Raw genomic sequence first — 14,639 nt, forward strand, 5'->3', positions numbered from 1 at the left:
GGGGAAGGAGGAGAAATTAGCAGGAGTTCGAGAAATCGATGTTCATGCTATCAGATTGGAGGCTACCTAGATGGAATTTGAGGTAACCTTAGAGTGACCTCACTGTGACAATGGAGGAGGCCATGGACTGACATGTTGGAATGGAAATGGGAAGGTGGATTGAAACACTGGGAAATCCCACCTTTTGTGCTTGATGAGGCAGTTCCACAATCTGCGTCAGTTCTCACGGAAGTAGACGAGGCTGCACTGGGAGCAACGGTAGATGTTCGACAGACTCAAGGTGAAATGTTGCATCACCTAGGACTGTTTGGAGCCCTGAAGAGTGGTGAGGGATGAGGTGTAGGGGCAGATGTAACACTTGTCCCACTTGCAGGGATAAATGCCAGGAGGAAGATCAGTAAATAGGGATGAGTAGAGAAGAAAGCCATCTACACAGCGATCCCTTTAGAAAGTGGAGAGTGGGGAGCGAAATATGTGCTTATTGATACCTGTCCTCTGGAAACTCATCCTCTAATATTTCTAATTTCCTCACTGTTGCTGTAGATAGTAGTATTTAGATCCTGGACACCTTGCAGTAATCTCTTATTAATAAATATTAAATTACACCCTACAAGTTGGATTTCCATGAGCAATTCAAGTGGTTTGTTCTTTGTATGTCTTGAATTTGTATAATCTGCTGTCATCTTTTACAATTAGTCCATAAAATTATTTTTATGATTAAAGGAAAATTTGTGTATTTTGTATCTTAAGGTCCAGACACAGGTAAAAAAGCATTTGAGAAACAGCCCCCTTCCACCAATGGAAAACTTGGAAAGGAAATGACACTGGCACCACCTCCGCGAATGGTAGTAACGAAAGCACCCAACCCAAGGCAACCACCACACCTACCAGGCCAACCGAGACCTGGAGCACCAGGTCCACGTCACCAGGGGCCTCGCCCTGGGCAGCCAAGACATTAAAAAGTGAGAGGAAATGAACCCATTTCTCCAATATACTTTGAGCGTTCTTGATGAGATTGCGGTCAAGCAAATCTGAATCTGGTTTATTATGACTGACATATGTCAGTGGTAACAATACAGTGATAATATTAATGTCTGGAATGGTAATGAAATGCATCATTCCAGGCAAGTTTTTAATGAACCCTGAAATTATTTCTCCCATTATTAGTAAACTTGCCTTTTTTTCTATAAAAAACAAATGTATCTCAACGATAATAGCTGAATAGATTCTTATAATTGTTTAGCGACTGGTTTCCAAGCAAGGTTAATATTAAAATAATTGAGAAGAAATTCATTCTTGGACACATGCTAAATATTCGATTTGTGAGTGTATGCAATCTTTGTTGCATTTCTTTAATAAAGAGCAGACATTTCAATGTGGGTATTTTTTAAAAATCATCTTAACACTTACTATAAATGCAAGATATTCTGCAGATGCTGAAAATCCAGAACAACACAGAAAAAATTCTTGAGGAACTCAGTAGGTCAGGCAGCATCAATGGAGAAGAATAAACGGTTGGCATTTTGGGCTGCGAACCTTCATCAGGATTGGAAAGGGACAGGCAAGAAGCCAGAATAAGAAGGTGGGGAGAGGGGAAGTATGAGGTGATAGCTGAAGCCAGGAATACAGAAGATGGGTGGGTTCTTCCCCCTTCCATTCCAATCTTGATGAAAGTCTCAATCAGAAATGTTAACTGTATATGCCTCAATGGTTATTATGTAGCTGTTTTTGTTAATTATTTGTTATGTAGCTAAAAATTTAAGTTAAAAACTTTTATATAAAAATTCAAGGAGCATTTAGAATGAAGAATTCAGGGCTCAGTCTGATTTTATATTAGTTAATTATATTTGATGTAAAGTCAGTTCTATCAGGTTTTAAAATGGTCCATAATTATAATTTCTTAAGAAAAGACCACCTGAAATTATTTTACTGTAACATCCTTGGAAGTCTTAAGGAATTGGATGTGGAAAGAGTGATTCATTTTATGGGAGAATCTAGAACTAGGTTTCTCATTTTAAAAAAATAGGAATTTTCTCATTTTAACAGAAATAGGGTGAAATCTTTTCTCTCAGAGAGTTGGAGTCTTTGGACCCTTTTGTAAGGAGTGTTGTTGGAAAAATGTTTGAATACTTTGAAGACAGGTTTTTGCAGGTATATGGAATAGAGAGAGGAACATAAAATCAGATTATTCTTCATCATGTTAAATGGCAGACTAGGTTTAAGGGGCTGGGTGGCCTTCTCCAGCTCCTCATTCACATGTTCATAATGTATATTTGCATGAATCACTGTGGGAACGGTGCAAGCAGTTGTTTATAAATGAGCTACTTGTTAGCTGCAAACAAAAGAATTTTCATTGGAAGTTCGGGCCTAAATAGGTATTGTTTGTTTTCATGCAAATTTTACAGGAGCAAATCGAGTGTTGATTAGTGAAACATTTCTTTTCACTTCAGCCAAGAACTTCTCCTCCCCCACTGCAGTTACAAACTTAACAATGTTGTTTCAGTGGAAGTAGACTGCTCTACAGTTTGATAGAGGCAGCACAGACCAAACACAATTACAGTATTTGCTGCATTTTACCACACAAGTCTTTTTAAAATTTTAATGAAAGTAAAGGCATCCGTTAGTCTTGCGAGACCATGGATCTGCGCCTAGAAAGTCTTCACTCTCCAGGGTGTAGGCCTGGGCAAGGTTGTATAGAAGACCAGTAGTTGCCCATGCTGCAAGTCTCTGTTGTCCAAGGGAAGGGCATTAGGACCCATACAGCTTGGCACCAGTGTCGTTGCAGAGCAATGTGTGATTAAGTGCCTTGCTCAAGGATACAACATGTTCCCTTGGCTGGGGCTCGAACTCATGACCTTCGGGTTGCTAGTCCAATGCCTTAACCACTTGGCCAATGTATAAGCTATCTCCTATCAGATTCTTTCTTCTCCAGCCCTTGAACTTTTCCACCCATCTAGCTTCACCTATCACCTTCCAGCTAGCCTCTTTCCTTTCCCCACATCCTTTTATTCTGGCACCTTCCCCCTTCCTTCTCAGTCCTGAAGAATGGTCTTGGCCTGAAACATTAACTGTTTACTCTTTTCCACAGATGCTGCCTGACATGCTGAGTTCCTTCAGTGTTCCGTGTGTGTATCTTAAATTTAGTAGCATTGTATATTTCATACAGATAATTTTTGGGTGATGGTGGTTTGTAATTCTTTGATAGCTGGAAATGTGCATCCCAGAGAATAAGGATAATGGAGGTAACCTTGAAGGTTTGAGGTCACTATAGGATTGTGACATTGGAGTCACAGCTTAATGCTTGCACCTCGTTCTACTACTTCTAATTTCTTTTGTTCTTTGCATCATTACCAATTATCAGCATTTGAGCTAAGTTTTGCATTTTCCTTTTTTTAAATTGTTGTCCATTCACTCTAGAGTTATACATAGTTTCTTTTATCAAGACAAGTGTTTTTTTTATATCACACTTGTGCTTTATAGATGATGGATAGGATTTGGAGAGCCAGAAAGTTCATTACTCAATGGGGGATACCCAAATTCTCACCTGCTCTTTTTAGCTCCAACATTTATGTGACTGGTCCCCATAGATCTAGCTGAGGGATTTAATCTTGCTTGTCAAATCTGATAGATCCTGCATTGTTCTAAATTTTCTGATGCCAGAGCAATTATATTTTATTCATTCTGTTCTGATATCATAAACACAATTTATGTTACCTTTATCCATCAAGAAATATTGGAAAATAAAGGAAGAAACAATATACAGGACAAAGATGTGCACTTCACCAGGCAGACAAGTAAATGTATTTCAAAGCTATTTTGATGGATTTGTAAATTGAGGCAAATATCGAGGAAACGGACCTCTAGTTTGATTGACAAAGTTACATAAGATCAATCGTTTATTGTGATAAAAACTTGAAATGCTCAAAACAAAACTTCCAAACTATAAAATGGTAGAACCATATTTCTAATTGTTGTTTTGCCGTGTAAATACTAACAGCAAAATTCTACTTTGATACATTTTTTCATAGAGAATTGAGTACAGCTGCTGCATTTATTGTGAAACTACACAGATGAAATGTGATGTTTAACTTTAGACTTTACAAATCTCAAATCACAGTCTCTTTCTATTCTTCAACTATTTTAATGTGCAATACTTTAAGAATTCTTCTGTGGAATTTTGATGGTGATGGTCTTAACTTCGGTGTATTCCTGAAGACCATATTCTCCCCTAGAAAGACAGAATTCTATTTGGTAATTTTGATTTGGTACTTAATGCAAAAGTAGATGAAAATAAGTTGATATTTGTAGATATTTGTACATTTTTGCCCAGTCTTTCTGAGATATGTAAAAATATGTTTGCATTCACATCTATACCCACTGGTGGGAGGACTGCTATGACTAAACTCTCAAAACTAGTAACTCACAGACCACATGGAATTAGCGGAGTTGACAGTGGAATGGATTTTTGAGCACAAAATCCATTCAGCTAGTTGCTTTTAATAAACAACTGATGGGATTTAAAGAGACATTTTTTTGATACAAGATAACAAATCATCTACAAAGTAAGTGTTGTCCAATGTCTCCTTCACATAAGGAGTATCGATTAGAGGATAGGTGAGTGCCCTCTTGAATTAGGTGACACTCTTGAAATATAGAGGGAAATGGAAGAGACAATGGTTAGTCTCCAAAGCCCTTTGAACCCCAGAATAACAAGGCAGTAGCATTCCAAATGCAGAACAACACCTGGGCACTGGGTTTTTTGTCCATGGTTGGAAATGATTCTCATCTATTCCTTTAGAGCGAGGGCAGGAAAAGAACATTGGGCTTTTTGTTCTGTCTTCCTACTTGTTACATGAATTGGAGAATACAATTATAGAAGAACTTTGCTCATGACCACTTCTTTAGCCTTAAGTGACCACATTATCTCCCTTACAGTGTGTTGGCCCTGGAAAGAGGTTATGTTGGTGCAAGGATTCCTTTCAACCTTTTTGCTGGTCAGACTCCAAGCCTAGCTCAGTCATTCATCTTCATCTTTCTGTGATGTAGGTAGAAGGGCACCTGTCTACCCATGGACTCATTCAGCAGTGCTTTTGCCTCTAAATCCAAAGGTGTCCAGTTTAGCTTCTTATTCCAGTCACCAGCATTAAAAGAAACTAGGCATATGCTTCAGTACAACTATGCATGATGGATTTGCTGCCTTTTTGATGAGAGATCAAACTGGCACACACATTAGATGTCTCAGATAAAGTACATGGCTCCATTTCAGAGCAGAGCAATAAACTGTGATCCTGATTAATATGCACTCCTCAATCCAAATGACTAACAACAGATTACTTGAATATTATCCCATTTGTTGAAGCCTGCTGTTTTTAAAGGAGTTGACACATTTCCCATGTTACCACAATGGCAGCAGTCTGACATTCTTAAAGGAATGTGGAAGTCATGCTTCAAACACAAGTCTTTCTTATCAATATTCATAAACCTGAATCCTTTTTTTGGCTGGATCCTTTATTTAATATTTTTTGTTTATTGTTCATTATTTTAACTTACAGAAAAATTAAGTTTGTTTATGTACTCCCACTTCCTCTGGACTCCAGCAATAGACTGTGGCCAGAATGTGGCAAGAAGATCCCAGGTTGGTCACGACTTCTATGTTTCCCCAGGTGGGCCTTTGAATCCTTTTGAAGATTCAACATCAAAGTCCTGTTCTTGCCACATTCTGATCACAGTCTATTGCTGGAATCCAGAGGAAGTGGGAGAACATAAACAATCTGAATTTTCCTGGAAGTTAAGATGGATCACCTGAGCATTAAACCTGTACTGGGTTGGACCTGGCATAGATGCAAAAGTACATTTCTTTCAATAGAAAGGAATGACTTCAAGAGAGAGAGTTAAGTTTCAGGTTATTTATATTATATAAATTAATCTATTTAATTGTTAGCTCAGATGTAATTTATTGCTAACATAGAAATCACATGAATTAATTGTTTTTATTTTTTAATTTCAATTAAAATTTATTCATTTTAGCTGTTCTATTTTACATAAAACATGCATCATGAAACCAACCTAACTATCAAGCACCCATTTTTATACTAATGTACAATAAACTAAAAAATATTTTCACTATGTTCCCATCAACTTCCCGCAATCCACCCACAAAAGCTAGATTCAACCACCCACCTAAACATTAGGGACAATTAACTTACCAACCCGCTCATCTTTAGAATGACTCACCCAGAGGGAGAATATTCAAACTCTTCAGATAGTGCCTGAGGTTTGGACCTTAGTTACTGGGTAAGGCAGCTTCTGGCTTCACCACTGTGCTGCTTCATTTGTGCATGTCACAAATAATGCCAGGTGTTTAATGTAATTTCATCATTTTGATTGTTGGTTTAGTCTGGGCCATATCTCACAGGCAGGTAAAACATTTCTGAGGGTTGGTGGATTGCTTGCTCAGAAGCAATTTCAGAGAACAAGTTGCCAATTTTATTCACCTTTCCCCTGACAGGTAAATGCAGGGACTGGACATGTTCCAGAATATTAGTCCAGCCCTCCCCTTTCTCTCACCCGTCACTCTGCTCACTTGGAATAGTTTTGAGACATATTCATCTTTGATCCTACTCACGTCCTCTGATTCCGCATATAGATTTCTTTTTTTGTCCCTGGAGGAACCTGCCATTTCCCTAGCTATCCTATTGCTTCTAATATACATTAAAAAATACGGATTCTCCTTAATCCTGCTTGCCAAAGCTATTTAATGTCCGCTTTTTGCACTCCTAATTTCTAGGGGTGGCAGGGTGGAGATGCATATCTACCAAAGGAGGTGTAAGGTGGTCCATCCCTCTGCTAGCCTTCAGGTGACCCTTGGACAAGGTGTAGCATCTGCTTACCGCCCACCCCACCCCTGATCAGGGGTAGGTGAAACTATGGGTGTAGGTGGTGGGTGGTCATATGAGCAGCTGGTATAGATCACAAGTCCTGGTTATATGACCACTAACGCTAGCCAGACTATCTCTGAAGAGTATTGATAATGGTTGGCATCACCAGTCTTGTAAAGACACTGCCCAGAGGAAGGCAATGGCAAAGCACTTCTGTTGAAAACTTAGCCAAGAACAATCATGATCACGGGACCATAATCATCTATATTATATGATACGGCACATGATGATGATGAATTTCTATAAGTTCTCTCCTTCGTCCCCTAAAAACTCAAACCTCAATTGATACCTAATGCCTACACGTAATATTCTGTATGCTTCCTTCGTGTAGCTGATGAAACCTTCAATTTCCATGTTAACTCAGGCACCATAATGTTACCATCTTTGCTTTTTATGCCTAAAGGGACATGCTGCCCCTAAGTTCATTCTATTTCATCTTTAATTTAATCCAATTTATCAAATGTTGTTTTTCCTTCTAACATCTGCTCCCAAACTATATTTGTCAAGTGCCATTTTTTCTTGTTGAATTCTGCTCTCACTGAATTTATGATCTTAACTCTAAGACCAACCATACCTTCTCCCATGACTACCTTAAAACTTATTGAACTCTGTTCACTGTTTTTACATGATTCTCCAGAGACACTTACACCACTTGCATATCCTCATTCCTTATTTTTAAGTTGAACATGGCTGCTTCTCAGAAGAACTCTCTACACACAGCTCTCTTGAATGATTTTACAAATTCCAACCTATTAATCCCCTTACCAATACTAGGAAGTCAAAATCCCTCACTATTGCAATCCCTTTATTTTTGCAGCCTATGGCTATTTGTCTACATATCTTTTCAATTTACTGCTGACCATTGGGAGACCTATGGTACAGCTCTGTCAAAGTGATTGCTTCTCTTTTTTTTCTAAATTTTACTCATAGGTACCCCATAGGCTCGAACTATCAGAAGAAACTGGGTAAGCTTGATCTGTTTTCGCTGAGGGAAGGAGGCTGAGAAGTAGGTATATAAACTATAAGTATAGAAAGGGTAAACGGCCAGCGTCTATTCCCTGTGGTAGGGGTATCTAAAAGTACACAGCATAGGTTTAAGGTGAGAGGCACGACGTTTAATGGAGATCTTTGTATTTCCATACAAAGAGTAGTTGAATAAACTCTTCTCGGGCTCCAGCTGGGTACAGGTATCGATTTTAGTCCTGACAAAGGGTCTCGGCCTGAAACGTCGACTGTACCTCTTCCTAGAGACGCTGCCTGGCCTGCTGCGTTCACCAGCAACATTGATGTGTGTATCGATTTTAACTGACGTTTTGATGACAAACTCTGCCATCCTCATCAGGGTTGATACCTGGGCATGTCTAGTCCGGTGGTATTTATACCCCTGTTGTCCATCCCTCCTGATTGGTTAGTCCTCGCCCAATCAGGTTTCTGCTGTCCCATCTTGTTATAATTGAATTCCAGTTATAACTTAGAGCAAGACCTTCATCTTTGTTAAAATTCTTTTTCTCTAGTTTTATTTCAATGGCTTCCTTCACCAGGCAGTCCAAAGGCCATTGGCAAGGCACAATAGGTGTGTGCCCTCGGAGTCAACCCTATTGCCATTGCGAATGCAATGTTCTGCTACCACTGATTTCTCTGAGTAACCCAAACAAATACATTTCCTGTGCTCCTTGATGCGGGTTTTCACCACGCGATGCATCCGGCCTCTATATGCTGCTCTACATTCACAGGGAATCCTGTAATCATCAGCCTTCCTTATCTTTGACCCTCATAAACTGTGATTTAATCTTTCTTACAGGCTTGTGTTTGGTATTAATCCAGCATTTCTTCAGGATCTTGGTGATCCTTCCACAAACCATGGAAATATAGAGAAGACAGGTGGTAACGAGGGGTTCCTCCTCGTGGTTAAGTTTTCTGGATTTTCTGTCAGCCCTTTTAAGGGCCTGATTGATTTCGTTCACCTTGTAGCCATTCCGTTGGAACATCATGCGTAATCGGCCAGATGAGGAGTTTATTCGTCATATATGCCAGGAAAGCACTAGATCATTTTTCAAAGGGTAGTTGGTTTGTGGAATGAACTGCCAGAGGAGGTGGTGGGGGCAGGAAGAGTAACAATATTTAATAAGTATTTTGATAGTACATGAATGAGAAAGACTTAGAGGGAAATGGAATTAATGCAGACAATTGGGATTAGTACAGACTGATATGATGGACAGCATAGATATGATGGGCTGAAGGCCCTGTTTCTATGTTGTTAAACTTTATGACCCCATTTCACAGGGGTTCCCAATGGTTATAGTACATGGCATAAGAAACGTTAGGCACCCCTGCTATATAGCCTCATTGGCTGCTCCTTCCAAGTCCCCCTCCCTGAGTGCTGCCATGTTGCGCTCCCTGATCAGCAGTACAATGTCTCCTCCCATTTTGTGCCCCCTCCGTCATGCTAGAAACTTTTATAAACATTGAGATACCAGTCCTGCCCTTCCCTCAATCATGCATCTGTGATTGTAACAATATCATAACCCCACATGCCGATCCAAGCTCTCAGCCTGTTTTCTCTTTCTTGCAATGCTCCCGGCAATAAAGTAAAAGGAGTCTAGCGTTCTTGTGTTTTCCCACCTGTTTCTGTCAGCTCTGCCCATTGCGTGTGCCTGTTCTATTTTCTACATATGATTCTGTCTCACCTCCTGCTGCATGACCATTCTGGGTCACATGCCATTGCCTCATTATTTTAAATCTCCTGCGTAGCACTGGCAAACCTCCTGGGAAGGATGTTGGTCTTGGTGCAGTTTAGGTGTAACTTGTCTTCCTTGTTCAGGAACCCAAAAAGGGATCCGCATGATCCCAATACCTGAAGCTTTCCCTCCTGCACCAATTCCTTAGCCTCAAATTCAGCCGCCCACCTTCCTATTCCTCTACTCACCAGCATATGACGTAGGGATTAATTCTGAGATTACCAGGCCAGAGGTCCTGCATTTTAACTTGCTACTTAACTCCAATAATTCTCTTTGCAGGATCTTTGGAATATTCAGTTCAGTTTTGGTCACTGCATTCAAGGGAATGAGTTCTGGAGAGAGGTTGAGTAGGCTGGGACATTTTTCATCAGATTGTAGGAGAACGAGGGGTGATCTTATAGCAGTGTATACAATTATGAGGGACATAGGCAGGGTGAATTTTTGTGGTCTTTTCCACCAGGGCTTGGGAATCAAGAACTTGAAGTCAAAGGTTTAAGGTAGAGATTAAATAAGAACCCGAAGGGCAACATTTTCACCAAGAGAGTGGTCAGTATATGGAACGAGCTGCCAGAGGAAGAGGTTGAGCAGAAACATTGCCTACTGCCTGTTACGCCACTGCATTTTACGGCGGCAATGAAGGTACTCCATCTTTGGCGGTGTTCAGGTCTTTCTTTGTCGTGTCAGCGGCTCGGTTTTCACTACTGTCAGTCATGCTAGTTCCAGCTGGAGACTCAGGAATACCGTTGCATCCAGATGTAGAAGGATTCTTCATTACTGTTTCTGAAACAGTTTTATTTTACCAGTCAAGATTGTCAGCCCTGAGACGAACCCCCGAACCTGGAGGATGGGTGGGCCACCCTTAGTCTGCCCTCTACTGTTTGACTTGTTTGGCATAGGTGACCCTACCAGGAGCCCTGGCTCCAGCCAGCATAGCTCTCCAGGTCATTGAGGCACGCAAACCCCCAAACCCTACGACAAGGTTGTGGTCCTCTTGGAGGCGCAGGTACATTAAAAACATTTAAAAGGTATTTGGACAGTACATGGATAGGAAAGGTTTTGAGGGATATGAACCAAACTCAGGCAAGTGAGACCAGCTCAGATGGGAATCTTGGTTGGCATGGACAAATAGGGCTGAAGGGCCTGTTTCTGTGTCGTTTCACTCTACGATTTCAACTCTCTTTTTATGTCCAGTTCACATCCTTCCTACCAGCAATACACAATTAATGTATTTCTGTTATATAATATAGCTGACACCAGACTATATCTTCTTGTCTTATTGATTCCTGTGAACATTATATGAGACAACACCATGGTCTCAAGTTAGTTGCCAGTGCTCACTGTTCTAGCGTGTACTCGATGGATTTGGATGACTGTGGAATCTTGCAATGGGCCTTGGAATTGTAAAAAATTGTTTGTTCAAGGTTACTGTTGTCTGAAAACATAATGCGGTTTGTATATATTGTAGATTTTTATATATTACTGTACATTGCCACGTGAAATCTAAATTGAATTAAAAGCATTAACCCTTAGATTTCATTAAGAGTACTGTTTAATACTTACATTTCTCTACCGTTTCCAGACATTTTAAATCCTCCAAAAGGACTCTGAACATGCAATGCATTGTAACAATTAACCCTGTGGAAAGATTAACATGCTCAGTTGTAGGATTCAGTTGAATAGAACATACATTTCACATATAGCTCAGGAAAACATTACCATACTCCGTACTATTTATAAAGAAATGCTTACCACACAGTCCCAGCTTGAAGAGCTGAAGCCAAGGTTAGTGCTTTATTGATGTCTTTGGTGAAAACTGCAGCAACTAAGCCATAGTGGGTGTTGTTAGCTCTCTTAATGACTTCTTCAACTGTTTTAAACTTGATTATTTGTTGCACCGGTCCAAAGATCTGTTTTATTTTAAAGTTGTTAGTAATTTGTAAATATACTGTATACGCATAATTATTTTCCAGTTCCTTACATTATAAGTAGTGATATCATGAATGCATTAATAATTAATATTTATAATTTGAAAACATCCAATTGACAGGTAGTTGACCCCAATGCTGGACAGTTTATGAAACTAGCATACTATGGTTCCTATCTGTGTTGATGCGAATCAAAATGATATTGTCTTAGGCAGCATCATGTTCCCAAGTTCAATAGTTGTCATTCTTCACTGTTCTCGTGTACTCTATGTTTGACTGACTTGGTTGAACAAACATTGAACTTTGCAATGGCCTTGGAGTAATGAACAAATATTAGTTCAAGGTTACCATGAATAAAACATAATCTAATCTGTATGTAATGTGTAGATCTTTACAGTACAAACTATTTTTCTCAATATTCCCATCTTTTTAAAGTTTTTTTTAAAAACTTTTTTTCAACAATTGGAACGGCAGATACAATGACTCTTTAAGTGGTATTACGTGGCTGGTACCAGGAGCTGTTTTTTTTCCATTGTTAGATAGAAGCTTGCCAGCAGCACTTCCATTAACAGGGGAAACTCCACCATTAGAAATTTTGCCTTTTAATCAGCGAGACTGGGGAATCTCACTGATTGAGAGAAGACGGGAATCAAACATAAGTCAAGGTCAGCATTCTTATACACCTTGTGCTGCCAGAACTAATGAGAAAGAAAATTACTACTTCCATTAAATTGTACACTAAAAAACTTCTCTTTAATAAGGAATTGTTTGGGAATATGGGTCTGAAATATGTATCTGTTTTACAGGCTGACGTGAATAGCTGTATTACCTCTTCCTTGGCAATGCGCATTTCATCTGTAACTTCTGAGAAAACTGTAGGCTGAATGAAGAAGCCTTTATCTCCACATGGCAAACCTCCACATTCCAGCTTAGCTCCTTCTTTCTTCCCACTCTCAATTAAATCGAGAATTTTATCGTACTGCTTTTTATCAATCTGTCAAAATGTTATTAGAGAAAAAGAAACGAATAAATACATCATGCTGTTTGACATTCAATGCCTTTATCTTGGATAATTTTTGTAGAGGAATCATTCTGTACAAAATCAATGTGAGAAGTAAAAATGACTTGAGGGCTGTACTACAATGAAAAGAATAACACTTGCCATGTTTGTACATGTTTTCAAATTCCGATTGCCAAAACCAAATTCATAGAAAACTTTATTCTTTAATTCGGGTTCAACTTTTGATCTCATTAACTTTAAGCTACCACTTAATGTACACACAGCTTTTTCTGTGTGATAAGCTCATATTGATATAATTTTGTGTCAAGATTTGTTCCAAATTTGAGTCAGAACATTTTAAACTATACTGGGCCTGTTAAAAGCTTTTGAATGATTGCCTTCTTACTTAAGTTAAGAAATATTTTCAGACACTTGGAGAAAACCCATGTGTCACAGGAAGAATATACAAACCCCACAAACATATAGAACCTAATTGAACTTGGATCCTGGAACTAGGAGGAGGGGGGAATAACAGCTCTACTCTATGCACTACTGTGCCATCCCTGTCTTCTCTTATATGAGAAACTTTGCCTTCAACGGACCCTGGGACCCTTAGCCCAAGCTCCAGTTCCAACCCAGCCTCTATTTATTTGGCTCCATTTAATGACCAGAAAATTTATTCCCAGATGAATATATTCTGATTTACCGCTGGATCACTGCTCAGAAAAAGTTGCTTGTCTCTGCTTTGTTTAATTATAAATCCTGCCTTATGTTGCAGACTATACAGTCAATAGGTAATGTGTATGAAATATTGCTAAATACACACAGAATATCAGCATTCTCATCCATCTGCAGTAACACCTCACCACTGTGGTTATTGTATCCATCCATCTCTGTTTTAAAAATCTTCAGTGACTCTGCTTATACTTCTTGAAACATCAATATAATGAAAGAGGAGGCGTTGGCTGTCTTGAGGCACATAAGGTGGATAAATCTCTGGGTCCTGAGCAAGTACACCCAAGGATGTTTGGGGAAGCAAGAGAAGAAATTGCTAGGTCCAGAGATTTTTGTATCATCCTTAGCTATAGATGTGGGATATGGGAAGACCAAAAGTTGGCTAATGTTGTGCCTTTACTTAAATTTCAACATTCAAAGTACACACACATGTTACCATATACTACCCTGAGATTCATTTTCCTCTAGGCATTTGGAGAAAAAAATTACAACGGAATTTTGCAAAAAATATATACATGAACAGGCAAAGACTGACAAGCAACCTTTGTGCAAAAGAAGACAAACCGTGCAAATAAAAAAGAATACAAAGAATATGAATTGTAAAGAGTCCATGAAAGGGAGTCTGTAGCTTGTAGAATCAGTTCAGAGTACTGGTGAGTGAAGTTATCTGCATCAGTTCAGGAGCCTGAAGGTTGTAGGGTAATAACTGTTTCTGAACCTGCTGGTGTGGGGCCTACCGCTTATGTGGAGGGGTCTTTGATGATGGATGCTGCTTTCTTGTGGAAGTGCTCCATATACATGTACGCATTGGTGGAGTAGTGCTTTGCCTGTGATAAACTGGCTGCATCCACCACTCTCTGTACCTTTTTCCAATCCTATAGGTGCATCAGAAGGAATGCAACCAACTAGATGCTCTTCAGTGTGTATCTATAGAAGTTTGTCAAAGTTTCTGGTGATGTGCCAGATCTACACAAACTTCTAAGAAAGTAGAGGTGCTGTCATACCTTCTTTATGATGACACTTACATGGTGGTAATGGGAAAGATCCTCTGATACGATAACACCAAGGAGCTTGAAGTTACTGAGCCTCTCCATCTCTGTTCTCCTAATAAGGACAGCTCATGAACCTCCTGTAGTTGATAATTAGCTCTTTAGTTTGCTGACTTTGAGTGAGAAGTTGTTTTTGTGACACCATTCAACCAGATTTTTAATCTCCTTTCTATATGTCAATTTTGATTTGGCCAACAACAGTGGTGACATCAGCAAACTTAAATATGGAATTGGAGCTGTATTTAGTGTTAAGT

At 39.4% G+C, this 14,639-nt stretch overlaps 2 protein-coding genes across 2 annotated transcripts in view; one reads left to right on the forward strand and one right to left on the reverse strand.

The window, feature by feature from the left end:
* The window catches only part of LOC134357326 (transmembrane channel-like protein 2-A), a 53,852-nt gene extending 41,308 nt beyond the window's left edge, over positions 1-12,544 (forward strand). The window contains exons 17-18 of the mRNA XM_063068740.1: positions 751-962; positions 12,408-12,544. Coding sequence (XP_062924810.1) covers positions 751-959 — 209 coding nt within the window. The 3' untranslated portion in view covers positions 960-962; positions 12,408-12,544. The remainder of the gene's footprint in view (positions 1-750; positions 963-12,407) is intronic.
* LOC134357329 (retinal dehydrogenase 2-like) overlaps positions 1,317-14,639 on the reverse strand; it is a 58,332-nt gene continuing 45,009 nt past the window's right edge. The window contains exons 11-14 of the mRNA XM_063068746.1: positions 12,431-12,595; positions 11,426-11,583; positions 11,237-11,311; positions 1,317-4,228 (exon numbers count right to left, since the gene is read on the reverse strand). Coding sequence (XP_062924816.1) covers positions 4,156-4,228; positions 11,237-11,311; positions 11,426-11,583; positions 12,431-12,595 — 471 coding nt within the window. The 3' untranslated portion in view covers positions 1,317-4,155. The remainder of the gene's footprint in view (positions 4,229-11,236; positions 11,312-11,425; positions 11,584-12,430; positions 12,596-14,639) is intronic.

This window comes from Mobula hypostoma, chromosome 16, assembly GCF_963921235.1.
Source record: "Mobula hypostoma chromosome 16, sMobHyp1.1, whole genome shotgun sequence".
NCBI classification, from domain to species: Eukaryota; Metazoa; Chordata; class Chondrichthyes; order Myliobatiformes; family Myliobatidae; genus Mobula; species Mobula hypostoma.